The 27,988-nt window shown below is 44.4% G+C and overlaps 1 protein-coding gene across 6 annotated transcripts in view; it reads left to right on the top strand.

Annotated features, from left to right (window-relative positions):
* Window positions 1-8,862: 8,862 nt before the first annotated feature.
* Window positions 8,863-27,988, top strand: part of Tsc22d3 (TSC22 domain family member 3) — a 63,576-nt gene continuing 44,450 nt past the window's right edge. The window contains exons 1-2 of one of the 6 annotated variants that reach the window (XM_051142364.1): window positions 8,863-9,011; window positions 10,632-11,063. In XM_051142364.1, the coding sequence (XP_050998321.1) occupies window positions 10,747-11,063 (317 nt within the window). In that variant the 5' untranslated portion in view covers window positions 8,863-9,011; window positions 10,632-10,746. Of the gene's footprint in view, window positions 9,016-9,755; window positions 9,771-10,129; window positions 10,285-10,413; window positions 10,574-10,631; window positions 11,064-27,988 lie in introns of those variants that run through there. The other 5 variants (XM_051142361.1, XM_051142363.1, XM_051142359.1 and 2 more) reach the window with 5 other exon arrangements.

Here is a 27,988-nt window from a genome sequence, read left to right as displayed (position 1 = left end):
CATCAATAGAAGAATGATGAAAATGTGATATATATATATATATATATATATAATCACATTTTTATTCTGTTGTAAAAAATGAAATTATCAAATTTTCAGGGAAATGGATGGAACTGGAAATTATTTTAAGCAGGGTGACCTAAAAACACACAGAAATCACATATTCTGTCTCATATCTGCATCCTACTTTGTGTTTATACGAATGTAAATAAGGGTGGAAATGATTGTGAGTATATACTATGGAAGTAGAAAGGAGACTAGGAGAGAGGAAAAAGAGATGTTGAAGAAGCAGGGATGGTGAGGACAATAGGATACAAGTGACTTGAAGGCACACGCGCGCGAGCACGCGTGCACACACACACACACACACACACACACACACAATATATATATTTCAGGATGCATAACAGATTATTTCTGCAAAACAATTCTATACACAGCATGATAGATATGTTAATTTGCTTCATTTAAGAGAATCATTTCACATTTTGTACATATAACAAACATTACTTTGTATCCTACACATATGTTTTTGTCAATTATACCAAAAAAAAAAACCATATGAAAATAAATAAAAAGACACACACAGGAAAAAGGTGAACTGATTCCTGTCTTCTAGATTAAGAATTATGAGCCCTGAATCCATAGGTGACATAGATGTCCTAAGTGTCCAAAGATGTAGGCTGCTTTCTTCAAGCAGCTTACTCTGATGCTCTGCACTTATATCTCTGAAGTCTTTATTGTGAAAAGGTTGTGCACACCCCCGGGTACCCATCCTGTGCTAAATAAAAGGCAAAGCCGTGGGTATTAGAGTTAAGGATCAGGGGTGACCTGAATATAATAACATACTTGTGGAGCCTCAGCAAGGGGGCTTTGTCATCAAAGGATTTGCTTCTTCACAACGTCTAGAGAAAGGAAAAGGGCTGAAAGCAGAGTCACCACCGAGATGTCAGCAGCAGCTGCCTGGGGCGGGAGTCAGTGTTCTCCTGAGCTATTAAGTTTGTGTCATGAAAATGCACCGATAGAAGGGAAAAGCTGAAAACTTGCTCTTGGATGGCAAAGTTGTGGGCGAGCTCTGAGAATCCATCATACCACCCTACACCATCAATTTTCCAAAATCGTCTTTGTATTACCTTTTCAATAAAACATTTATGTTCATATGGGCAAGCCGTGATAACTCTGGCAAACGGGAAAACTAGAAAATTCTCCGCCTTTCATTCCTTTCCCCTGACACCCAATTTCCCCTCTAGAGGTAAGTGCTGTCAACGTTTTAGTTGGAAGCCTTCCACAGATGAGCTGTGTCAACTTAAGCAACAGAAAAAAAAACAAAAAAACAAAAAAACGTGTGAATTCTGTGGGGAGTAAACCTTACTTGTGATAGAAGGCTGAAAAAACACCAACGTTAGAGTAAAATAAAGGGGTATTTAAGGAAGCTCCAACTTGTTGACTATAGGAGGGGGCTGATTTCTCTGTTATCTGCTGTCCTGAGAAGAGAAAAAGGAGGGGGAGGCATGAAAAAGTACATATTCTTTTTTTCCTTTTTCTTTTCTTTTCTTTCTTTCTTTCTTTCTTTCTTTCTTTCTTTCTTTCTTTCTTTCTTTTTTCGTGAGACAGAGTTTCTCTGTGTAGCCCTGACTGTCCTGGACTCACTTTGTAGACCAGGCTGGCCTCGAACTCACAGAGATCTGCCTGCCGAGTGCTGGGATTAAAGGCGCGCGCCACCACCGCCCAGCAAAAGTAGAAATTCTGACTCCTATTACTACTACTCCTTTTCTGATTCTTCTTTCTGAGACAGGGTTTCCTGTCTGGCCGTCCTACAACTCTCTGTGTAGACCAGACTTACCTTGAACTCATACAAAGATCCTCCTGCCTCTGCCTCCTGAGTGCTGGAATTAAAAGATAATGGCGACTATTTGCTCCACTCAATGAGGAGGGAAAGTAGTCCTCAACAGAAAGCAAGAAATCTGATGCATATGCACATTTATACACTTTTTTGTTTGTTTTTCGAGACAGAGTTTCTCTGTGTAGCCTTGGCTGTCCTGGACTCAATTTATAGACCAAGCTGGCCTTGAACTCACAGGGACCCACCTGCCTCTGTCTCCCAGAGGACTGAGGTTACAGACATGCGCCACCATGCCCAGCTCATTTATATACTTTTTTAAATACAGTGCCCTCTCACTTATACACACACAATATCAACAAATGCATATCAAAAACAGGTGACACATTTCCCAGAAATATATCCACAGTCACAAGGAGGCAAATACTCTGTATATATTTAATTTTACTACTCTTATGCATTTTAAAAAATATTTTATTTATTATTTATACATATTATGTCTGCATGTACACCTTCCGGCCAGAAGAGGGCACTAGATCTCATTGTAGATGGTTGTGAGCCACCCTGTATTTGCTGGGAATTGAACTCAGGACCTTTGGAAGAACAGACAGTACTTTTAACCTCTGAGCTATCTCTCCCAGCCCCTCTTATGCACTTTTTTTAAAGTTTGTTGTGTGTTTTGCTACGAGAGAGGGAGAGATATGTGAGAGTCACAACATTGTTGTGTGTAGGGCAACTTCAAGTATCACTCGTCAGACCCACATTGTGTGAGGCAGGGCCTTGTGGTTCAGCACTGCATGTGCCAGGCTAGCTGGCCTGTGAGGTCCTGAGGCTTCTCTGGTACCTAGCTGTCTTAGTTAGGTTCCTTGATGATGTAATTGGTTTGTTATTTTTTAAATCAACTTGAGGAGGAAAGGGTTCATTTTACCTAACTCTTCCAGGTAACACTCCATCATAAAGGGAAGTCAGGGCAGGGACTCTGTGCAAGAACCTAGAGTCACGAACCAAAGCAGAAGCCATGAAAGAGTGCTGCTTACTGACTTGTTCCCTCTCTTTTTCATGCACCTGTGATGGTTTGAATGCATATGGCCTCCACAGGCCCCTTTATTTGAATGCTTGATCCCCAGATGGTGAAACTATTTGGGAAGGATGAGGAGGTGTGGCCTCATTGGAGGAGGTGTGTCACTGGGCATGGGCTTCAAGGTTTCCAAAGTCCACACCACGCCTTTCCTAGTTGGCTCTCCCTCAGCTTCATGCTTGTGGATCAGATGTAAGCTTTCGGCTTTTTTTTTTTTTTGGTTTTTCGAGACAGAGTTTCTCTGTGTAGCCTTAGCTGTCCTGGACTCGCTTTGTAGACCAGGCTAGCCTCGAACTCACAGAGATCTGCCTGCCTCTGCCTCCCGAGTGCTGGGATTAATTAGGCATGTGCCACCACGCCCGACTCGGCTACTCTTTCCAGTGCCATGCCTACCTGCCTGATGCCACACTCCCTGCGATGACGATCATGGATCCTAACCCTCTGAACCTGACAGCAAGCTTCAAGTTAAAATCTTTCATGAGTTGTCTTGGTCATAGTCTCTTCACAGTAATAGAAAAGTAGCTAAGACAATATCCTAGGGGCACCTACTCAGGCATGGCACCATCTACACTGAACTGCTTCCCCCACACCAATCATTAATCAACAAATGCCCCCATAAGCTTGCCTTACAGAGGCATTTTATCAATTGAATTCCCTCATGTCAGGTGACTCTAGCTTGTGTGTCAACTGAAAAAGAAAAGCACGGACTCCCATCTTCCTGTAGGGGACAGGAATGGCGGAGGCATGCCAGTACTGTGTTAGGCTTTATGTGGGTTCTGGGGATCTGAACTTTTGTAGTCAGGCTTGTGTGAGCAGCGTTTCCCCAACTCCCCAACCCCTCTATCCCTTTAAAAACAGCTCCTTATGTTCACTCTTTTTTTTTTAATCTTGGCAATTTCATACATGTATGCAATGTATTGTTTTGCCTGCATTTACGTCTGTGGCCCACATGTGTGCACGTGTGTCCTCGAAGGCTAAAAAAGGCCATAGGATCCCGTAGGACTGGAATTACAAATGTTTGTTCACAGCCTTGTGAGTGTTGGGAAGCAAAGCCCTCCTGGAAGTACATCCAATGCTATTAACCACTGCGCTATCTCTCTAGCACCCTCTTACTTTCGGTGCAGGTCCTTTCCTTCTAACACATGCATGTATGTTGTAGCTTTTAAATTCTTTGCATAGAAAAAGTAAAATTCTGAGAGTAAGAATGGATGGACACTAAGATCATCTGGCTTAGCCTTCTATCTGCAAACAGATACACATCGTGTTTGAGATCTTTGTCTATTTGATGGTCCTTAAGCGACAACCTTAAAACTTTGCCCAGTTCCCATCGCCATGTTTCCTTTCTTGTCAGTCCATCAATCAACAAATTTCTCCCTGAGCATTTCCCAGGCCAAAGCACCGTGCTAAAAATACTTGTGGAACCAAAGTAAACGTCCAATAACCGATGAATGGATAACAGAACTGTGGGACTAGAGCTATAGCTCAGTTGGTACAGTGCTTGTCTAGCATGCATTAAACTCCAGGTTTTAACTCAACATCCCATAAAACAGATATGGTGGCATGTTCTTGTCATACCAGGAGTCAAGAGGTGGAGGCAAGAGGATCACAAATTCCAGAGGCAGCTTCACAGTGAGTTCAAAGAGTTCCAGTCTCAAACACTAAAGTCTCTGTCCCAAAAAAAAGTGTGTGTGTGTGTGTGTGTGTGTGTGTGTGTGTGTGCATCCATGTACGTGTAGTGTATATGTATATGATTATCCATGTGTGTGTATGTGTAGAGGCCACATGTTGTTTAGATTACTTACTACCCTATCTCTGGAAACAGAGTTCCTTCCCTGAACCCTTGGCTAGAATGGCTGACCAGAAAGCTCTGGGGATCTACCCTTGGTGCTCCCCTCCACTTGGCTGCTTGTCTCCAGACTCCACCCACCTTCTGCCTGGGATTACAGTCTTGTGCCAGCATGCCAGGTTGTTTGGTTTAAGTGGGTGCTGCCATGCTTGTCTTTTTATGGGAGTGTTGGAGATTGGAACAAGGTCATCATAGAACAGGCACATTGCCGACTGCCTGCATCTGCCCGGCTCCAGAAATAATTAACGGTTTTATGCCACATTACGCTTATTTTGAGTATCTTTCAATAAACTCACATCCATTATTCTGAAGTTATCACAGTTATCAAAACTGCATCTAGAATCTTGTTTTTACTATATTACCAGGCAGGCATACACTTTTCTATTTTGTATATTTTAAAATCTGCACTTCTGTATGATTGATTTCCTTTGTAATCCTATGTGTTCATAAGCTTCCCTATACTGTCATAATGATGTGTGGCACAAAATAGAAAAGAGAGGTTATGACCACCCCGGTCTAGATTTTGTACCATTACCAGCTTTACAAGTCTGTCATACAAAGGTGTGGGAGTTTTAATGAATCTGATTCCCTCTGTGAGGAGAAGCTAACAAAATTGAGTATTGATGATATGAAATGAACTTGTCTACAACTCCCTCGGGTATATTGATTTGAACCTAACTACAGTATATGTGCTTAAAGGGCAGCTACTTATAATCCAGATATGCTGTATCTTCTTTTTGCAGCTCAGTGTCCTGATCTAGTAAATGAGAATGACGGTAGCATCTAATGCCGAGGGTTATTGGGATAATTAATTTGTATGACGCCTAACATAATGCCTGGCTCATGATGGCCCTTCAAAAATGCACTTTTCTGCTTGCTGCCCTATCGTATAAATAAAAGTCTTTTGATATATTACTCAGTAAAGTGTTTGATGCATATTTGCCTCTGTGAATGTTCAATCTTCTTAAAACAGATGTTTCACTTTGTAAATATTTGATGAGCCTTCATTTTAAAAGTCACCTAATGGATAAGAACACAAGCTCTGGGGTTGGGGAAAATGTACGTTCAAATCCTGACTCCAACATGTATTCCTTGTAGAACCTGAGAGCATCTGTAAAATCTGCAAGGACTTGTCACCACTGAAATCACACCTACATCATAGTATTTTTATGAGAAGTAAATAAGGATATACACACACATACATATATATAATATGTGCATCTGTGGCACATAGTTAGGACCCAATAAATGGTATTTGTCCCTTCTCTTTCTTTTTTATTTCTTTTCTTTTTTTGTTTTTGTTTGTTTGTTTTTGTTTTTCAAGACAGAGTTTCTCTGTGTGTAGCCTTGGCTGTCTTGTACTCACCTTGTAGACCAGGTTGACCTCGAACTCACAGCAATTCGCCTGCCTCTGCCTCCCAAGTGCTGGCATTAAAAGTGTGCACCACCATGCCCAGCTCTATCTCTTTTCTTAATAAATATCTAAAGCAAGTCAAATTTATGGTCTTTTATGTAGCCAAAAAGTCAGTTTGAATGTTGGGATTACAGGTGTAAGCCACCACACTAGGCTCAGGACAAATTTTTTCCTTAATACTTTATATTGTGTCCCCCAAGATGTGGGCTCTGAATCCCTTGCCAGCTCTCAAAGTCCATCCCTCCCATTTTATTCTGTAGTAACAAAAACCTCTTTTGGAATTCACAAAGGATCCTAACATCCCCACTATTCTCACCCACAGACCTCACTCCACTAGTGCTTGATTTTCAAGAATTCTACTTACAAATTGTGTGTTTTACGATGGTGCAAAAGCCAATATGTATTCAAATTTAGGATTTGGATGATAGGAAGCTCCCAGTAAACGGGAAGACTAGGAGGGTCATATGGGCTCCAGTGTTGCTAAGCTACAGTGCTCAGTGAACTAAGTGTAGCCATTCCATTTTTAAATTTTATAATATTTGCATTTATAATTTTATTTTATAATATGTTCAGTTCATGGTGAATTTGTTATAATGAATCCTTACTGTAATTCAACCACGGAACGTGTATAGATTGCCTTTTCATCCCAAAGTCAGCGCCCCTCCACCTACTCTAGCACACACTGCTACGTGCCCACCAATCACTACGTGTCTATTGTGTGCCACTTGTAGTAGTAGGCTTGGGTTTTGTTTGTTTGCTGTTTTTTAAAGATGCTGGTGATTGGACCTATTCATGTTATACAAGTACTCCACCACTGAGCCATATCCTCAACCCTTAACACACTTGCTTGTGAGCACATATGAAAAAGAGAGCTTGATTCACTCAGTTGTTCAGGTTGGCCTCGAACCCATGACCCTCCTGCCTTAGCCTCCCCCAAAGCTGGGGTTTCAGGCCAGTACCACCAGACTTTGGAGTGTATCTTATTTACCTCTGAATTTTTATTACTGCTGTACCTGGCACACGACAGGTGCACAGTAAATGGCTGCTGAGTTACGCCAATAAGGAGATGGTTTTCTTCTACACCACTTTTGCCTCACCCCAAAAGCCACTATCTTTGTCTGATAGCACCCCAGACTCCTACTTTCTAAGTTTATACAAGAACATTTGCTTGGACTCTCTCCAGCCAATCCAGTACATGTCAGTAAAGCAAAGCTTCACAGAGGAGAGCCAAGGGGGCCTTCCCTCACAGAGGTATGCAGTCTGTCAACACAAGCTGGACTTGTGTGCACACAAATGCCAGCTCTCTGAACTCTATCTCTATACTATCTAGATTTCTCTGTATCTCAACTATATTTGCTCTTGATCAGCCTTGATATGATGTGTAAATCTGTACTGAATTATTAACAATACTGCTTTAGAGCAAGGACTACAATGGGGAAATGTCAAGGGGACCAAAATCTTAAATTTAACAGTGTGCCAAATGCCAAGAAGGAAATACTTCCACCACGGCCTCATCCCAAGGTTACAGAAAGATAAGAGGGTTCAGGCAAGCATAGAAGCAAAAGGCCTAATTGTTCCCAAAACATAAACATTTGTGGAAGTAATATATTTCATTATAACATTTAACATAAAATAATTGTAAACAAGGAGGAATAATAAACATTGTAATTAAAAAACAATTCAGTAGGCTATAAGTCCACACAATGCAGATGAAATTTTGTATTCTACTACCTCCTCTGGCTTTTATCCAAGAACATTAAAAAAAAAAAAAGAGAGAGAGAGAGAGATGAAAGAAGAAAAAAAAAATACAAGAAAGCGTCGTGATGGGCTTTTAAGAGGGGGGGGAAAAAAAAGAATTTTCATAGTCTGTGAGGGTTAATATATACCCTCAGTTATCCTGGCCTTTGGGATCGTCTCAGGAACCAGAGATACAGCAAAGTCTGGGATTTCTAGCCACTACAACACAAGAGTACTTCCCCAATTACCCGCATTTTGGGCCCCCATGTCACAGTCACAGGGACTGGGGAACAGGGGTGAGTTGGCTGGCTGCTCTTTGCTCCTAATTAATTACAGGGCCGGCTTGAAGGTTCTTTTTTTTTTTTTTTTTTTTTTTTTTTCCTATGGGGTGGGCTTTTTGAGACAACCTCATTATTTAGTTCAATCTGACCTGAAACTCACAAGCATCCTGATTATGCTTTTCGAGGAGGAGCTGGGGTCTTGGGGTGAGCTGCAGCAGGCAGGTTAGGAGATTTCAAATGGATTCACGTTAACTCTACCAGGGAACTTTATTGACATAGCGGGACTCCTGTCCAGACTTTAGTATCCCAATGGATCCTTCCACTAGAAGGCACCTGTAGTTCAGATTTTGAGCAGAAGATGGCGGTTGTATACTGCTCTATTTCAAATGCCTTGGGTTCTCAGATGAAGCGAACGAAGGGGGCGGGGCGGGGGGGGCGTTGTTAAGGAGTAGGACCGAAAAGAACTTTATCTTAGTTTAACACAAAACCTGAATATTGTGTTTGTGTTTTAATTTTTCCAAGGATCAAAAATGGCTCAATCTTCCACTTTGGACATATTCTAAGTGCCGAGACACCCTAAAAGCCGCCCTATTTGATCACCTTGCGCGTCCAGGAAGCTCAGAGAGGAGGGGTATTAACCCGCGGCACTACGCTGACCCCTATATCTGCCCTTTCGCTATACCTCCGCTTGACGTCTATGCTCCCAGATCCCTCCGCCGCCAGGAGGGACTCGTCACTCCTCTCCTGACTGGGCGTGCGGACAGTCGCGAGGCAAGTGTCTCCGAAGAGCGGAGGGCACCAGATCACCTGAAGAGGCAGGTAAGGGGTCTTTGAAACGCGGGGGAAGGAGTTTTGAGAAACAAGAAAACAGGGGAAACGAGGGAGGAGAAAGAGGTGGTGCCGACGTGATAGGGGCTAGAAATAAAACGAGGGAAATAAGCGGGGAAGGGGGTCGAGGCCGGAACAGAGAAAAGGGAGCAAGGGGCGGCCAGAGAGAAAGGGTGAGGACACGAGAAAGGGACTAGAGGAAAGTCAAGAGAAAAATCGAAGAAACGAGTTAAGAAAGTTAGAAGAGCCGCCAAAGGACCGAAATAGCGGAAAGAGCGGGAGAAGAGCGGCGGGGAGACGGGGAGTGGGGGGGGGGGCAGGCCTGAGGGACGCCCCGCAGCGGAGTCAACGGAACCTGAGGGAGATGGCGTCGAGTAGGGCGCGGGGTTCAGAGCCGGTCGCGAACCAGAGCGCGAGAGAGGGTGACAAGTGAGGAGGGAGAAGCGGGCACGGAGAGTCTGGGCGTGTTTGTGGGACATTGGAGTTGGGGCTTTTTCTGAGGTACTCTTGGCGTTTTCTAGCATTTTCTGAAGTCGCTGCCGCCGACTTCCCAAAAAGTCGGGCTGAGCGGCGCGGCGCGGCACGGCGGTTTAAAGGCCAGGGCACGTCAGGCCCAGGGCTGGCCCTTCTGTCAGAGGAAGCCTCAGCGGGCGGGCGGGCGGGCCTGGCAAGGCAAATTTTTTTGCCATTGCCCTGAGCCCGAGACCCTTGTAAAGGGGGCGTCGGTGGGGCGGCTGTGGCGCGGGGTGGGGGGGGGGGATGAGGGGTTGAAGGGAGCGGCGGGGGGGGGTGCTCCTTGGAGGGAGGGTAGGACATTTAACGCGGTGAGTGCCCGTGTAGGGCAAGGCAGGCAGTGCCAGAGGCGCGCTCAGCTAGGAAACGCTGAGGCGGGCTCCTGAGGAGCGCGGGTGATGGTGCGAGCGGCCGCGTGGGCGCTGAGAGGGGGGTGCTGGAGTCAAGCGCGCCAGGGGGCCCCCTAGCATAGTTAAGGAAGCTGCGGGCGGCAGCGGCGGCGGCGGCGGCGGCGGCGGCGGCGGCAGCAGTAGTAGTGGCGGCAGCGGCCACAGCGGCGCGTCCTCCGCCTGCCCCTCTGGGCTAATTTAAAAGCTGTCAAGGCCCTGCAGGGACTCCTTGGGCTCGCACATTCCCTCTGGGCTCCTGCCACCGCTGGGTCAGCGGAGCCCGCGGGCCACGGAAGAAGAGGCTGGGAGGGCGCGCCACAGGCGATCCCTTTCTGTCCGCCCTTCCTGCCCTTTGCAGGTCCGCCCGGGAGCCTTGGTCGCACTTGGGAAACTTAGGACTGCCCCCGGGGGTGGGTGGGGTGGGGTGGGGGGTGTTTCGTGGTGGTGCGTTCACGAGTCTAGGGGGAGCTGCAGAGGGGACGGCGTGTTGGGAGCGTAGGTGGGGGTTGTAGCGGGCGAGCGGCCCGGGCTTCCAGACCAGGGGGAGGAGAAGGAAGTGAGCCCAAAGGATCCGCTGGGAGCTGTTTGTCCAGCTGTTTCTCTTCGCACCCTGAGCGGTACAACCAGAAGGGGGCCCCGAACTGAAGGTGACCGGCATATTTTTTATTTATTTATTTACGCGCTAATTTCCAACTCTTCTCACAGCTTGACTTTTCCAGGCACCCTGGAGTCCCAAAAGGCCAGCACTAGCTCCTCGGAGGGTGCGCACCTGCCAGCCGCCCCTGACCTCCCTGAGCAGGCAGCCGCCAAGCCTGAGAAGATGGCCCAGTCCAAGCTCGACTGCCGCTCACCTGTCGGGCTTGACTGCTGCAACTGCTGCCTGGATCTGGCCAACAAAAGCGATCTCCAGAAAAGTGGCAGCGGGGAGAACAAGCCGGGCAGCCCCACCGTGAGCAACTTTCGGCAGCTGCAGGAGAAGCTGATCTATGAGAACCTCAATGCCGACAAGCTCAACAACATAATGCGGCAGGATTCGCTGGAACCCGTGCTGCGGGACCCCTGCTACCTGATCAACGAGGGCATCTGCAACCGCAACATCGACCAGACCATGCTCTCCATTCTGCTCTTCTTCCACAGGTGAGGAGCTGGCCATAGGGCCACTTGGGAACATGTCCCTGCTGGCACCAGCCTCTGCTGGATCTTCTCACCTCTGACAAGGGGGTGGGGGCAAATCAGGAAGGTCCCCCGGGATGTCGGGTGGGGCTGGGAGGTGGGGTCAGGCTCCTAGGCTGTCCTGCCTGGATCTTTTGGCTAGTTCGAGCCCCACTTCCCGCAGAGCTCAGAGAATTCTAGCAGGTGTAAGTGTATCCTGAGTGGTGCCTGGAAAGGCACACTAGGGCCCAACCGTGGGGTGGCTCCATATGAGTTGGAAGTAATTGTGAGTGCACGGTGTTGAAATGTCTATACAGCTTAGAACGTTTCTGTCCTGGGGCTCTCTTAGGAATTTGAGTTCCACCCTACTCAGTGGAACAGAAACAGTCGGGCCAGACTGTTAAACTACCGACCATCATTGACAGTAAGGACAAGTAAAATGTCATTAACAAATTGGGCTTCTGACAGGGAAAGGTCAGGGATGAGGCACAGGAAAAATCAGAAACCTGTGAGAATTTTTGAGATGGAGAGGACCCAGCCACCTCTGTAGATTATGGCCTTCCATTCTGAATACAAATGAAAAGCAACCCCGGAAGAAATTGGGGTGGTTTTTTTGTTTGTTTTTTGTTTTGGGGTTTTTTTTTGGAGGGGAGAGCTCTGTTAGAGAGTGGCAAAGGTGAGAGAGAAAGGGGAGAAACCTGGAGAGAGCACTTGCGTTTGCTTCAACTGGGAAACCAGGGGCTCTATAGGGCTTTGGTGAAGTGAGAGGGTGGGAAAAAATAGGATCATTACTTTGAGCACTTTAAGGCCTCTATAAGGCAGGAGAGTGGCTGAATCTGCCTCCTTGTGTGCATGAGATTTTCTAGAAAGTCCGAAGGCAAGAATGGGAAAAGGGAGGAGATCAACAGTGGGAGTGCTCCGGGCAGCTGCTATCCACAACAATTAGATACTCTGTTATTAATGACTTAAAACTCAGATAATTTAGAGGCAGGAACTTCAAGAAACCCTTCTGTGGTTTTGTGTTCTTAAAGGAGAGAGAGAGAGAGTGAGAGAGAGTGTATACATGCACAGGAGCATGTGCCTGCATGTGCATGTGTGCAGACTGGGGTGGATTTTATTCTTGCTTAATGACACAGGTTATGTAAGAGCGACATCTCTGCTATGGGAGATCTGGGTGGTAGTACAAGTTATGCTTCGATTTGTATGAGCCTGAGCAAGAGATCCAACCTCAGTGCTCTCTCTGCAGCACTTTCTATTTCTCAGATCCTGGGTTGTGGGCTGGTTGTGTGCCCAAAGTGATGAGAAATGCTGAGCACCCATGCATTATTTGCATGGCAGTGAAATCCAAATAGGACCTCTTAGCAGCTATGAAATGGAGGCACTCTTATTAGCCACCAAGAATGTGTTTACCTCCTTGGTCCAAAGACAAATCCACTGTCTCCTCAGCCCCAGTGATTCCTGGTGGGGACAAGCAAGGCTGCTGACTTAATGTTGTCCTACAAAGTTGCATTTCTGAGGCATTCGTAATGCCATTGAAACATTTCCTCACTTATTTCACATTAGGCTTCAAATTATTTCATAGTCTAAAATAAGCCAAACTATAGACAGAACAGGTTTCAAGAGAATCTTCATTTCTGGTAAAAAAAAAAAAAAAAAATAGTCCTAGAAACGTATTCAGCTCACAGCCTGAAATCCTGTAGAGCATGATCCTTAACTGGCTTGTAATGAGCTGCTCACCGGCATAGCTCAGATGGAGAGTGGCAAAGGTGAGAGAGAGGGAGAAACCTGGGGAGAGCACTTGCTAGCTCACTTTTGCTTCAACTGGGAAAATGGGCTCCGCTGGGGCTTTGGTGAAGTGAGAGGGTAATTTCTGTCTCTGTGCCTTAGGAGGGTCTGACCTGGGTGAGTGAAGTGGGAAGCTGAGTTTGCAAAAAGATTTCACATTGTGTCACACCCCTGGAATATTCTGGTTGTTTGAATTTCTTGAAAGACTTCCTTTGCCATCTACTTCAGTTTTTGGGCATCTGGTTTTTGGCAAAGCTTGGAAATGCTACTGAATAGGAATGTTAAAGGCACACTGTATGAGGGAAAAGAACAAACTAGGGGGATATGCACCTGGCAGTGCCTCCTGGGACCCAGGCAACTCAGTGTTCTCTACTGCTATCTCAGAACAAGCTAGAAGGCTACTAGGCTTCTTTGAAGCTCAGTAGTGATAGAATCCTTTGGTAACAACCTAATAATTTTAGTAGGATAAATCACTCTCTTTCCTTAATGACTGGTATTGGAGATCCCAAACTCAGTCTAGCCTTTGCACAGAATGACATGTTCTTTGCAAACGAGAAGACTGTTGTTGCTGGCTATGAGGTCTCTCCAGTGTCTAGGCTGGACAGCCTGCTATATGAACATTTCCTTTCTCACTTCATTTGATTCCCTGGGTTTCTACATGTATAATCCAACCATAAATTTCACTTCTGTTCCAATTCACAATAAGATGTTTCAGGTCCCTCTTTGAGTGTGTTTTCCATTATAATTTTTCAAGGCCCTATCTACCAGAGAAGCCAGTCTTCCAGCCCCTTATCTTGTAGCCCATTCTGCTATGTCAAGGCCTCCAACATTCTTGGAAGAAGACATGGCACATTCATGATTTATATCTGATTCATCTATTTTGATCTGTCCCTATCAGCCAGCTTAGGCCTTGATTTTCTTAGAACAAAGAGTGCAAGCAATCTGAGGGTAGGGCTGTGTTTTTTGTTTGTTTGGTTTTGATTTTTGCTTTTTACTTGGTTTCTTCTTGGCAGAAGAAACTTATGCAGCCAATACTCAGTAAAGGGGTTTGGTTTGGTCCTGGTGATTATGGCTAACTACTTAATTGTTGATGTACTCTGAGGTAAAGATTTCACAACTTGAACTTGTGAGGGGATTGAGACCCGGTTTCTCTGTGTAGCCTTGGCTGTCCTGGACTTTCTTTGTAGACCAGGCTGGCCTTAAACTCACAGAGATCCGCCTGCTTCTGCCTCCCTGAGTGCTGAGAATTATAGATGTGTGCTACTGAACCTGGCTCAATTTGAACATTTTTTTCCAAGACAGGGTTTCTCTGTGTAGCCTTGGTTGTCCTGGCCTCGCTTTGTAGACCTGGCTGGTCTTGAACTCACAGCGATCCACCTCCCAAGTGCTGGGATTAAAAGCGTGCGCCACTATACCCGGCTCTACATTTTTAAAAAGTTTGTTTTTAATGGTTTTGAGGGGTGTGAAAGAGCATGTGTGCACACACAGAGAAATTACATACCTGGTATGGGTGCTAGGAACCAAACACTCTTAACCACTGAACCATCTCCCCAACCCCACAACTTTAATCATGTGCTAGAAAATCCTTACTAGTGTTTTTTTTTGGGGGGGGGTTTGGTTTTTTGAGACAGGGTTTCTCTGTGTAGCCTTGGCTGTCCTGGACTCCCTTTGTAGACCAGGCTGGCCTCGAACTCATAGCGATCCGCCTGCCTCTGCCTCCCGAGTGCTGGGATTAAAGGGGTGTGCCACCACACCCAGCCTCTTACTAGTGTTTAAATGTGGATTTTTTCTCTCTTTCAGTTTTAATTACATGTGGTAAATAATAGTATGGTAGAAGTTCTGGTGGAGTGTTTGTACATATAGGAATCAATGAGAATAAGTGCAGTTTTTGATATGTAAATGGTACTATTTGGGAGAAGAAATATATTTTAAACACCATCCCTTCAATCTTGTGTGATATAACTAATAACCAGATAGGATTAATAGCTAACAATTATTGTTTATTTATAATATATACCAAGAATAGCATATGTATAATCTCATTTAATATTTATACCAACCCAATTTTTAGCACTGGTTTTCTCTACTTTTTTCTTTCTTTTTTGTTTTTGTTTTTGTTTTTGTTTGTTTTTTTTTCAAGACAGGGTTTCTCTGTATAGCCTTGGCTGTCTAGGACTCACTTTGTAGACTAGGCTGGCCTCAAACTCACAAAGATTCACTTGCCTCTGCCTCCGGAGTGCTGGGATTAAAGGTGTGCACCACCACGTCTGGCCTGATTTTTTTTTTTTTATTTATTGTTTTTTTGTTTTTTGAGACAGGGTTTCTCTGTGTAGCCTTGGCTGTCCTGAACTTACTTTGTAGACCAGGCTGGTCTCAAACTCACAGAGGTCTCTGCTTTCCCGAGTATTGGGATCACAGGCCTGTACCACTGCACCTGGCTTAAAAAAACAAAACAAAACAAAACCCAAAAAACAACAACAAAAAACCTTCTTAAATCAAAATTGTGAATGAGTTTAATTGCTTTAAACTTCTAAGGCGTAGCAAACTGACATGGTAACTAGTAATATTCTGTTTTATCATTGATGTTTTTATAACCTCAAATTTATTTATAATATATATATATTTTTTTGAGATATAGAGTCTTTCACTACAGACCAAGGTGGTTTGGAACTTAGACTGATCTTGGCAGGCCTGGAACTCAGCATGGCCTAGGTTTGTCTTGAACTCAAGACAATCCTTCTGCCTCTGCCTCTCAAATGCTGGGATTACAAGTATGAGCTACTACCTGGCTAAATCAACCATATACTACTGCCTTTGGTCCCAGAGCATACCTGCTCAGTGTCATCCCAAATACTCTGAATCTTAATTCCCTTTAGCTCCAAAATTTCTAGGATTCTACCTGTAAGCTGACCTGCCACCAATGAGCTCTCATACACAAATTTCAGAAATAATAAATATTTCTGATAACTTGATATGTGATAATTCATTTAATAGTCTTTTGAGCTGTTAAACACTAGCTGGAGAAAGAGTTAGATTTGGAGATCAAGTTTTGTTCATAAAAATTTCCGTACTATTTAAGATTCAACTCTCTGTCCTTGTACCATCAGAAACTCCTCTCCCATAGCATCAGTGGTATGTAGACCACACCGTGAGAAACCCTGAACTAGCGATTGTAACCCTTTGTCAATTAATTTACCATTTGATTTCGAGGATGGAATTCTTTGTCATAGAGAGGTTTTGAGTTTCTATGTGATTAAGCCTGTTATTCTTTGCCTTTGTGATTTTTGCTTTTGGTATCGTGCTTCGAAAGTCCTTCCTTAGCCCAAAGTAATTTAAAATAACTATTTCCTGAGTGTCTAGTAGTCTGACAAACAATAGGCACTCTTGGATTAAGGGACAGCCTCCATTAAAAATACAAATGCATTTGCAAACTTAACATTCAGGGTTTGGATGCCTCATGAGAGCCCTACCATACAAAAAATTGTCATTTTGCCAAGGCACAGATGTGAATTGCATGTGCTGGCAGTCTAGTATACAGAGTCCACTCCATATGCCTATGAGTAAGCTCAGTGCCCTACTACCACTCACTATTACATGAATATCTCTATGTTATATATACTGTGTACATACACATTATGTATTTTATGTGTATAGTGGTCCAATATTGGCAGTGTAAAATTTACCGTTTTAACCATTGCACTCACTAAGTGGCAATATCCCCATTCTCTCCTCTCCCCAGTTCCTGGTAACCTGGTACTTTCTGTCTCTGGATTTGCCTATTCTTGCTATTTTATATAAGTGGAATTGCACAATATATGATCCTTTGTGTTTGGCTTCTTTCACTCTCATGATGTTTTCAAGATTTGTCCATGTTGTAATATGAAACTGTACTTTTATGACTGAATAATATTCCATTTTATTGCTATACCAAATTTTGTTTATGCATTCATCCAGCTGCAGACACTTGGATCATTTCAAGTTTGTGTGGCCATTATGAGGAATGCTGATGTTAACACTATACAAGCATCTGCTCCAGTAGCTGTTTACATTTATTTGGGGGTCTATACCTGGGAATGTCATTTTTGACCTATTTTTCATCAAAAAAATTTGACCGCTTGTTCATTGGCCTTACTTGTCATTTACTTCCTTGTGTGGAATTGTTTCTCATCTCTGGGGACAGGGTGACAGCTCATAGGAGGTAAAATTCAATGTGAATGGGACATGAGAAAGGCAAGTTTACAGAATAGAAGTGAAGAGACAGTGCTGGATTCATGAAAGGCCAGATTGGGTGGGCTGTTACAACATGAGACACTGAGCAACAAGAGAGCATAAGAGGTGTGCCTGGAAGGCTCAGCTCTTAAAGAGGGTCAGAATGGGGCATTAATTTCATCATCTTGTCAGTTTAACCCAGAGAGGACCTACATGAGCCCATAACTTAGAAAATAACTTTTTCCAGGGTGATCTTATTTTCCCTCCCTGTCTGAAGAGGTAGTTAACACCTTTGCTTATATTTTTACTTGCAGATAAGCTGGCAAGCTCTCAATTTCAGGTAGTGTTGGCCTCTTTCCAGACTCACTCCTGAAGGCCAAGACATCTAGATAAATGGAGATGAATGTGTCTGGCCAAGGTTTCTAGGGTCTCTGGGCCCTGTGAATGATGGAAAATAACAAAATACTAGCCCCCAGCCGTGAATTGCTTGAGAAGGATGCGGTTGTCTGTGTCTGTATGTGGTGGTAGTCATTGTGCTGTGTTTGCATTATGATTCTGCTCCTACCTGAACTTTCTCCTCTTATGTAAGGCATCCCTCAAGATAACTGCAAAGCTGTAATCTGCCATGGCTGGCTGCGTTTACATAACAAATTGGTTGGTGTCATGCAATAGTCTTTTGAGCCCTTGAGAAACCAGTGTGCTGAAAGAGGCCAAAGCTTGGGCTCATTTGGAGGGGCACTTTGTGTGCTCAGTGTACTCAAGGAAGAGCATTCCATGACCACATGAGTCAGAAAGATGAAAATTCCTTTTTAGATGAAGAGAGTAATGATGACTCTGGACATACTGTACAGTCCAATGCCTGCAATAATGGGGCAAGGGTAAGGGCTTCATTTTCTGCCAGCGCTTTGGAATTCCTCTATGGAATCGGATAGGTTAGTGAGAGCTCCATGAAAGACTGAAGGCTAGATCCCAGCTTTAGCAACCAGTGAGAGGTCAGCCTGGGGAAAATGGCTTCTGCAAGTTAGTGCCTTCCCTGCTGAAATCCAGCATAATTAAGGACTTGGAATAAGGATAAACTAGGGACAGAAAGCAAGCTTTTCCAAATGCTGTGCTAGGAAGGAGATAATTTTATGAGCAGGCAAGGTGAGTTCACTTGTACCTTCTGCCTAGGAATCTTTCCTAGAGGAGCTCTTGAACTTTTGGAAATGTTATAAGAGGTGTAAGGTCCCAACCAATACAAGAAACTAAATGAGAAGCTTCCTAGAGTACAAACACTAGTCCAAGAGAAAACAAGGGCTGGAAGCAGGTTTAGTCAGTGGTGACCAAAGCTTGTTATTGCCTTCCTTTCCTGGGAGGAACATTTCTTAGATAGATCATGCCTGAAATCAGTCCCCTGCCTATGAAAGCATCATAGTGACCTCCCTCAAAGGAAGAATTTACACAAAATATAGCCTTGGGTATCTAATACTTTCTTTTCTCTTCCCTTCAGAGGAGATGAAGAGCAGCTGCTTACAACGTAGGGGTCTGGTGAGGATTCCCACTTTTCTGAACTGTGTAGGCCAGAAATTGGCTCCGATTATCCCTGAGGAAAAGGGAGTGAGAAGTGAGAGGAGGGAATGTAGATCCAGTGGCTGTGTTCTGGCTTAGCCCCTTAGCACCTCTCCTACACTGCTGTTTAGCCTCACTTTCCAAACTTGGCTGGGCCTATGCCAGCCTCAGGGCCCTGACTCATATCTCATGCAGTGCCTTATGTAATAGTGCCAGGTTACTGAGACATCAAGCTTCTGCTTGCTCAGTGGTGGGCTTTCCCCAGAGCCGGGCACTCAGAAGCCTGCTTCAGGTTTAAATGGAGCTCATACTTTCCAAGGAAAAGCTTGCTATTCCCTATGTGAAGCAAACATTTTGGCTCAGAGGTAAATGCCAGACTTCAAGGTGTGAGTCGCGTTATTCCCACACCTAGAAGCAAATATAAACAGACAAGCAAGTTGGAATGGATTTAGTTTGACTGAAGTCATTTTGGAGGGGTACTGCTATGTTTTCCTAATAGTGTACTACTAAAGGGATGGTGTGACGGGTGTCAGAACAGGTCTCAGAAAGATCCCCTTCCCTTTTTCTTTATCTGATTGTCAGATCAGAAACTTTTCTGGGTACCCTAGTCTGATAGACATTAGGCAGAAAGGTGTACCTGAAGCTAGAGGAACCATTTAAAGAAAAGCCCCTTACATGCCAATTCCCTGTCCATTTCTCATAAAGCCTCATAGTTCCCAGGCTTCCCTGAATTCACAATGGTTTTTAGGCTTATTGTTTTGTTTGGGGTTTTCTTTTTGCATATTCAGAAAATGACATTACCAGCTTGGCACAACTGAGCCCTTAGTAAAGTTGCGCTTGCTAGATTTTCACATTCTTCTCTACTAAACAAGTCTATATACAACACACATATCCCCATCAATGTAATATTCTGTTGGCTCAGTGTTTGTGACTAAGTCAGAGACTCCTCCCTGGTGTTTGCCCCAGCCTGCTCCACTATGTTGCCACCAGGTAAGTGGCTCCCAGTCTGAGGTTAGCTGAGGAGACTGCTCTGTAGTCCAAGAAAAAGAGAGAGAAAGAAGCAGGGAAACGAGTTTTTTTTTTTTTTTTTTTAAGTGGCTTGGAAGCTACTAGCAGGCATAGTCTATGTCCAGAGATTGTCCTTATGAGCTCTTGGACAAGCCCAAGAACATTATCTCAGGACTCCAGAGAGCTGGGCACTCCAAGTTCTGAAGAAATATCACAGCTAGAATCAAGGAAAACCGTAAACCCTTACCATGATTTTAAACTTGACTTGTCATTCCTCCCTCTACCCTCAGCCTTTTAGGTTCTTAGTCGTAGTGGGGAAAGGAAATGAATGAAAAAGAAGGGGGGAAGCATAAGAACTTCTCAGTTTTAAGACCACTTAATCTGCCTGCTCAGGTGCACAGAGAAATGAATAATGACAGCATCTCATTCAGCCTTATACTGAGCAACCACTTCAATTAATCAATCCATCATTTATTGACCAGAGGCCTGCTACTTATTGAGCATGGTAAAGGACACAGGGATGTCAGAGGTCAAGGCTAGGATCTTAGGAGTTGAAGGTATGGTCATGGGGAGTAGAGCAGCTGCCACCAAGGACTCAGGCAAGGAAGTATTGCAGGCTGCAGGCCTCTAAAAGCTGAATTGAGGCTATGCTCCTTGAGAGAAAGGTCTTAAGCTTAATAAAGCTTGGATTGTGCCAAAGCAAACTAGGAAGGGAGAGTCTCTTTATGGCGGCAGCTTCCAGCAGAGCCTTAACGAATGGGTTGGCTTTGGCAGGTGTTTAGTGGCTGGCTGACTGGCTGTAAGACATTCTGGTTGGGAGAGGAGAGGAGCCGCTTGCCAGCCCTGCAGGGATCCTGTAGGAAGGGGCTGGCCTGGGGTGGGAACACTTTTTATTCTTCCTGGGCTGGAACCCAGAGTTACTAAGCTTCAGGAGCAAGAGAGAAGGCTTATTTTGGCACTCTCCCTCACTGTCCTTTTATGACTCAGAACAAGCTAGACCCCAATACCCTCTACTCAGGAACTTGGGCTATTCCTGCATAGATGGAGGCATCTAGAGAATGGGAGCATGAAGATACCTCTGTCTTTTGATCACTGGAACCAAGAAGGTTGAGTTTAGGCATATAGTAGAGGGTAAGCCCCAGAAAGAGAGCTGGGGTGTGGCTTCATACCTGCATCTCAGCTTCCATCTCAACAAGGACCCTTTGGAAGTAAATAATAGAAGCAGAAGCAGAGGAGTATCAGGGTGCTACTGTGTTTGCGTGTGCATGTGTGAGTGCGTGCATGTCTAAAATTGGCCCAAGTATTTCTGGGAAAAAGAGGTTGGTGGCTCTTTAGAGTGTTATTTTGGGCTTGTTTACACCTCAGCAAACTTTTTCAGATGGTCTCTAAATGAAGGCATTTGGATAGGGTTAAGGAAGGTGGCATGAAGGGACAGGGAGCTAGAGTAGCAACAGAACCAGCTTCAGGTCAGCTGAGCAAGGAAGGTGTTGTTTAAGGTCAGTATTCCATCGTTAGTTTCTAGTGCTCTCTACCCCAATCAGTGTCCTGCACACCTGTGCCCACAAACCTTTCTTACAAGTGTTCTGAAGAATCCACATTTAAGTTCATGAAATGATTCTGTCAACAAGAAATAAATGCTCATTGTACATCTTTCATGTTCTAGGTTCAGTGTTAGACACTGAGGATACAATGGGAAACACACAAAAGGTATACATGAGCTTATCTGAGAAAGTTAGGCAGAAACCAGACGGCGATGGTTGTTGTTGTTGCTTTGTTTGTTTGTTTGTTTTGTTTTTTCAAGACAGGGTTTCTCTGCGTAGCCTTGGCTGTCCTGGACTCGCTTTGTAGACCAGGCTGGCCTTGAACTCACAGGGGCCCACCTGCATCTGCCTTCTGAGTGCTGGAATTAAAGGCCTGCCCCACCACCGCTCGGTCCAGATGGTGATGGTAATGAATATATAAATTTCAAAATACCAAGAGGGAAGAGTATAACAGAGACTCCCTAAGGAAATGGTAACTGTGCAAAAGAAAGGAATATCTAATATTGAAGTTCTAATTATCAGACACAGGCCAAAGGAAGACACATGCAGACAAAAGGCTTTGTAGGAACCCTTCAAGTCATACCATGCAGATAGTCTTCACACCCCTAGAAATATGTCTAGGCTGTGAGTGGCCAGCAGGTCCAAAGCAGGAGGAATAACAGCAGTCTGAACAAGTAGAAGAGATAAGTTTGAAGCCCATGAGGCAACTAGCATTTCATGCCATCCTTTGCTAAAAATAGGCCATGACAATTTGGAAGTGTGTAAAAGCTAGCCCTGGGGACCAGTGATAAAGTGGGTATAGCCTGTGGGGAGGAAAATTAGCTTTTGTAAATTATTTACTGAACAGTAACAACAACAAACAACTGAGGGATTTTCTCTTGTTTTTTCCTCCTTTGAAAGCCTTCTTCTAAACTATGAATAATTCTAATTGTGCAGAGGCAACTGGGTACAGCACTTCAGATTTCACTCCTTTCTAGGGCCCAAGGTAATGTGAGATATTTGCATAGGCTGAAACAACCTGGAAGTAGAAGAGAAGGGGGACTACAGTACTGAGGAGAGCACAGAAATTGATCAAAGGACCCCAAGTACTTTTCTTTCCTTTTTTGGGGGGGGGGCGTTATTTTGGTTTTTGTTGTTGTTGTTGTTTGGTTTTTGGTTTTTGTTATTTTTTTTTTTTTTTTTTTTGAGACAGAGTTCATCTGTGTAGCCATGGCTGTCCTGGACTCACTTTGTAGACCAGGCTGGCCTCAAACTCACAGTGATCCATCTGCCTCCGCCTCCTGAGTGCTGGGATTAAAGGCATGCGCCCTCACACCCGGCCCCCAAGTAGCTTTTTTTGGAGAGAAGTGACCTAATCAAAATGGAAAGGCAGGTGACAGCAAAAGGTAAACGTGATCCAAGAGAAATCTGATTGTGAAGGGTCAGGATTGGGATATAGGATTTGTACAGCCAGCAAGAGGTAAACCTGGAACTGGAGATACCTGTTTGGCAAAGCTAAGAAACTAAGATCATTGATATAAGAGGAGCTTAAATACAGAAAAGTGAATGGTAACTAAGATAGAAACTGGTATTCAAATATAAGAAAAGACACAGCTCAGATATGTTGACTAGCTGTTTCCCAGCCACACTAGGGACAGAATAAGAGGAGATTAGATAGAAGAGAGAACTTCCTGACTATAAGCACCCAGAGAAGCTAGGAAAATGACCAAAGAGTATCTATCATGTATGATTTTAAAGTATGGACAGATGTAATTAGATCCGTGGATAGTTGGATAAAAGAGTGAGAGGGCTGCTTTAATAAAGGCCTTGGCATAAGGGGACAGAAAGTTGGGGAAAGCAGAGATGTTAAGAACAAGAGCTTAAACCAGGCATGGTAGCACCCGCCTTTAATCCCAGCACTCAGGAGGCAGAGGCAGGTGGATTGCTGTGAGTTCGAGGCCAGCCTGGTCTACAAAGTGACTCCAGGACAGCCAAGGCTACGTAGAGAGACCCTGTCTCAACCCCCCTCCCAAAAGAACAAGAGCTTATACAGAAAAGGAAAGCACATGATACAAAATGAAAATGTATGGCAGTTTTATCATAAAAAAAGACAATGTACAGCTGGAGTGATGATTTGGCCATTAAAAACTTTTACTGCTCTTGCAGAGGACCCAATTCTGTTCTCAGCACCCATATTGGGCAGCTTACAGTAGCCTGTATCTACAGTTTCAGGGGGATCTGACACTTCTGGGGTTCACAGGCCCCTGTACTCACACATACGTACATAATTAAAAATAGTACAAATAAATCTTTGAAAAATTTATCAATTATATTTCCACTAGAGGCAAGTCATTACAGCTAGCATATATTGTGTGTGACGGAGTAGTGTATGAGAAAGAACTAAGGAACTCTTGGGACCTCTTTGAGCATCCTCCAGCCTTCTTGTTTCCTAGCTAAATTGGTATCAGTGGGGCACTCCCATCCCCTACACTTAACAGTTTGGGAGTTTGTTTTATTCTGGAGAAAGTGGAATGAGATTGCTATCCTGGGTGCTTGTGGGAAGGACTTCTTCCTCATGCACATGACAAAGATTAGATGCAGGAGATGGAACAAACTATGCCAGATTTCCTGCCACAGGAAACTTAAAATTTAGTAGTATAGACAGGTATCAAATATTAATTACACAATGAAAATATTGTGCTTGATCACTGAAAAAAGGCAGGAAGCTGAGAAACAGCATACAATGTCTTCACCTGGGACTAGAAAATAGGCAAAAAGATTTTTCTTTTTTTCTTTTTTTCTTTTTTGGTTTTTCTGTGTAACAGCCCTGGCTGTCCTGGACTCGCTTTGTAGACCAGGCTGGCCTCGAACTCATAGCGATCTGCCTGCCTCTGCCTCCCGAGTGCTGGGATTACAGGCGTGTGCCACTACTACCTGATTAAGATAATCCCTTCTTAAGGCCTTAGCCATTGCCAGTGATGTGAGTGTGTCTTACCCAAAAATCAGTGTATCAAGAAAAAAAATAAGCCTAGTTGCCTTTAATGCTTTCAGAAGTAGATTTTGAATCTCCTCCAGTTCACTGAAGCCTTGTGAAATAAGAGCAACCCACCCCAAGGAAATTTTCTCACTGCTGAGATCACATAGCCTTGATTTAGACAGTGATTCTCCATGTGTCACAATGGGCTATCAACTGAAAATCTGTGCCTTGAAGCATTCATTACCTGCCAGGTAAACAGGATGAAGGTCAATGAAATGAATAAAGATGAAAGTTCTACTTAAAGACTGGCCATGGTGGCACATGTACTTGAGAGGTAGAGGCCTGAAGATCAGGAGTTCAAGGTCATGCCCATTTATTTATGTAGTGTATCCAAGAATAGCTTGGATTACATGAGACACTGTCTCAAATAAGAAAGAGAACGAGAGAATGAAAAAAAGAAATTGCACTTGAAACTGCCCCTCCCCCAGAAATAGCCATGTCTCCATAAAATGCTATGTCCTCATTTTACTTTTTAAATGCTAAGATTACCTTGTTTCGGCTGCAGGGTAGATCCAGTGCTGAAGAGCAAGTAGCTTGGTCCTAGGAATCTAAGGTCTTAGAGAGGTAGTGCCCCATTTTGCTGTTCTTTTATCTTTCTCTGGAAATGAATTGGTTCTGGCCTGTCTGAGAAACTAATGGACTGCTTGCTATTCAGCCTTCAAAAGTGGACTACCAAGTGCTCAGAGGTCATCAGGCATTGTGTGTTTATGAGACGTGGGGTCTTCCCATACTATGGATAACCAGTTAACATACTTGAGCTTGCCAGTTTTTAAAAATATTTTATTTATTCATATTACATCTCAGTTGTTAGCCCATCCCTGTATCCACCCACTCCTCCCTCCCTCCCACTTACCCCCTACTTCCCTCCCCTATGACTGTGACTAAGGGGGACCTCCTCCCTCTGTATATGCTCATAGGGTATCAAGTCTCTTCTTGGTAGCCCGCTATCCTTCCCCTGAGTGCCACCAGGCCTCCCCCTCCAGGGGACATGGTCAAATATGGGGCACCAGAGTTCGTGTGAAAATCAGTCCCTACTCTCCACTCAACTGTGGAGAATGCCCTGTCCATTGGGTAGATCTGGGTAGGGGTTCGAAGTTTACTGCCCGTATTGTCCTTTTGCCAGTTTTTCTAAAACACCTTGTTGTCATTGTATAGAAATTGGTGGCAATATGATTAGGAAAATTATGGGAGAGCACACTCCCAATAGCCTTTCATTATCTTTAGTGACATTGTATGTGATACAAGTACAGAACATTATCTTGCTCTCCTTGCCTCCCTTTCTCCCTAACTCCTCTCCCTGGGTCATCCCTATCTGCTGTCACCCACAAACTCTTTCCTGCCCAGAACTACAACTGAAGTCCAATATGGCAAGCTTTCTCTCCAGCAAGGCTTATACTCTGCCTTCATTCACTCACCTTCAGGTATAAAGGACTAAGACTACTTCTGGTTTCCCTCCTTATGGTAGTGGTGCGGGGTTGGGGGTGAGTGAGCCATGGCTTTGACATTTTTATCAGAAATCAAGACATACATAAGCACAGAGGTGCCTTCCTGCATTACTAGCCAATTTGTGAAGTTCAGAGCACTGTGCGGCTGGGTATAGCATCTTTGAGAGCTGAAGGAGGATTCCTCCCCAAGATGGGCTGATACTATCTTCTGTACCTTGGACAGAATATAGAGGCTGAGAACTGTAGAGATTCTCTCGATCATCTGGTCTGACCCCTCCCACTACAAAGGAAAAAAATGAGGCCCCAAGTGGCGTGGGTACCCACCTCAAACTGAACAGCCAGTTAGTGAGCAGCTGGATAAAGAAATCATGTCTCCTGATTCTCTGACCCAATGGTCTTCCAACTTTTAATCTCTAGATGGCTGTGTGCATACCATCCCAGTAGGTACACAACATCTCCATGCCAGGAGACCAGCTTCAGGCCCACCGAGTGCCAAAAACGTGTTTTTTAAATTTGATTTTATTTAATGGAGTTGACCAGTGGTTTGGGTGTTAGGGAGTCCCAGCCCTAGAATCCTACTTCTGTTCAGGCTGGGGCTGCATGCCACAGCCACAGTCATGCAAAGGGGACAGAAAAGCTTGCTGTTCGGCTTGGAAAAGAAATCAGTTGCTGAAACATTGGTCTTTTTGAAAGTTCCAACCACAGGGCCTGGCTGGCAGAGCCTCTGTCTGGGTTCTCCAGGAGGATCCGGCCCTCCCCTTTAGTCTGGGAGTTAGTTTAGGAAGCTGGCCCAACCTCTGCAGAAGATCCTGAGGGCAGCACTTGCCTCAGGAGCTCCAGTCTTCCCTCAGAGCCCAAGAGCTCCTAAAGCCACACAGGACTCTGGGCAGGGAGCATCTTCCTGTCGCCCCAGCAGAGCCAGCCTAGGCTGGCCTTGAGGCTCCTTGAACACTTTTTCTTTGGAGGCTGTTAAAGGGTTTCCATTTGCTCCTGCCCTAGCTAGAAAGCTACAGGGAAGAGAGTGAGAGGAAAGAGAACAAGAGGAGGGAGGGAGAAAGGGAGGGAGAGAGGGAGGGAGGGGAAAGACAGACAGACAGAGACAGAGACAGAGAGACTGAGACTCTAGCCAGGCAACCAAAGTTTCTCTGTACAACTGGGAAATGAAGGTGGAAAGGCTGGAGGAATCCCAGCTCATGGAAGACCCACAGCTTGGGGAGGAGGCACAGTTCCTGGAAGAGTTACAGCTCGAGGTGGTAGAAAGTGGGTCAGATTTGGATCCAGAAGATCTGGGTTCGAGTCCAGACTTTGCCACCAATCTGATGCTTGAGCTTGAGTAAGTAACTCCCTGCCCTTTTACAGGCTTCTTACCCTCATTGTACAATGTGGGAGGGAAAGATAAGATGGTCTCTAGGGTCTCTTCCAATTTAGATACTTGGGAAGAATATGCTTGTAAATTTTCTATGTGCAGGGTTGGGTTGCAGAAAACATTGAACATCTTAATGTCAGAATAATGTTTAAAGGGCACAAGGGATTCACATGAGTAAGACAAAGAAAACAGGTGATGAATGTGGGAGTTATGACCCACAAAATACAGGCTTAGGAGAATATTAGTTTTAATTTTTTCTTAACTTAGAGATTAGCCCTGGAGCATTTAAGTAGTGGGAAATGGGGTGTTTGGGGTCTCATTGATGTATAGTAGCTAATAAAATCCCTCAACCAAATGTCTCCCAGTGGCACCATCCATCCTAAAATGCAGATAACAAGCCCAGATTGTGTTTCTTGTGTTTTTCATATGTAGCTTTGGAGGAATTCTCAATTGAATAAGAGGGAGGTAATATCAGATACTTGTTCTCACAACTCCCACCAGACTCACTGCTGCATGACTAAAAGCCAGACCCTTTAGAGAATCTGAAGATTCCCTCTATATAGGGCTCTCCCTTCCCTCCATGATGTGTAGATAAGCTAAAAAAACTTTATCTGCTTTATGTATGCTAGTATTTGGGGCATGGCACTGTGTTCAGATTCCTTAAATACTGGTCATCTTTCCCTGGGATATGTGTCAAGTGTGTTTAGGCCATAGGAGGAGACATTTCACTAGGGACCAAAGAGTTCATCATCATGACAGGCATGCTAATCTGAAGTTTCTAATATAGCAAGTCATTTACATCATCTTCTTTTGCTTTTATGTCCACCAACGTCTCCACTGCTGGGGAAACTGCAGTGGAGACAAGTGAGTAGTAGAACGGGAGTGATTGCCCAGATACTTGCCCACATCCCTACAATCATTAATCACACATTTATTTTCTTCACCCTCACCTTTACACTTGCCCATAATTCTGCCTGAATTCGCTGTTCAAT

Source organism: Acomys russatus, chromosome X (genome assembly GCF_903995435.1).
Source record: "Acomys russatus chromosome X, mAcoRus1.1, whole genome shotgun sequence".
Classification (NCBI taxonomy): domain Eukaryota; kingdom Metazoa; phylum Chordata; class Mammalia; order Rodentia; family Muridae; genus Acomys; species Acomys russatus.
Note: the sequence above shows the minus strand (reverse complement) of the source record. Positions and strands in the feature narration are given on the sequence as shown.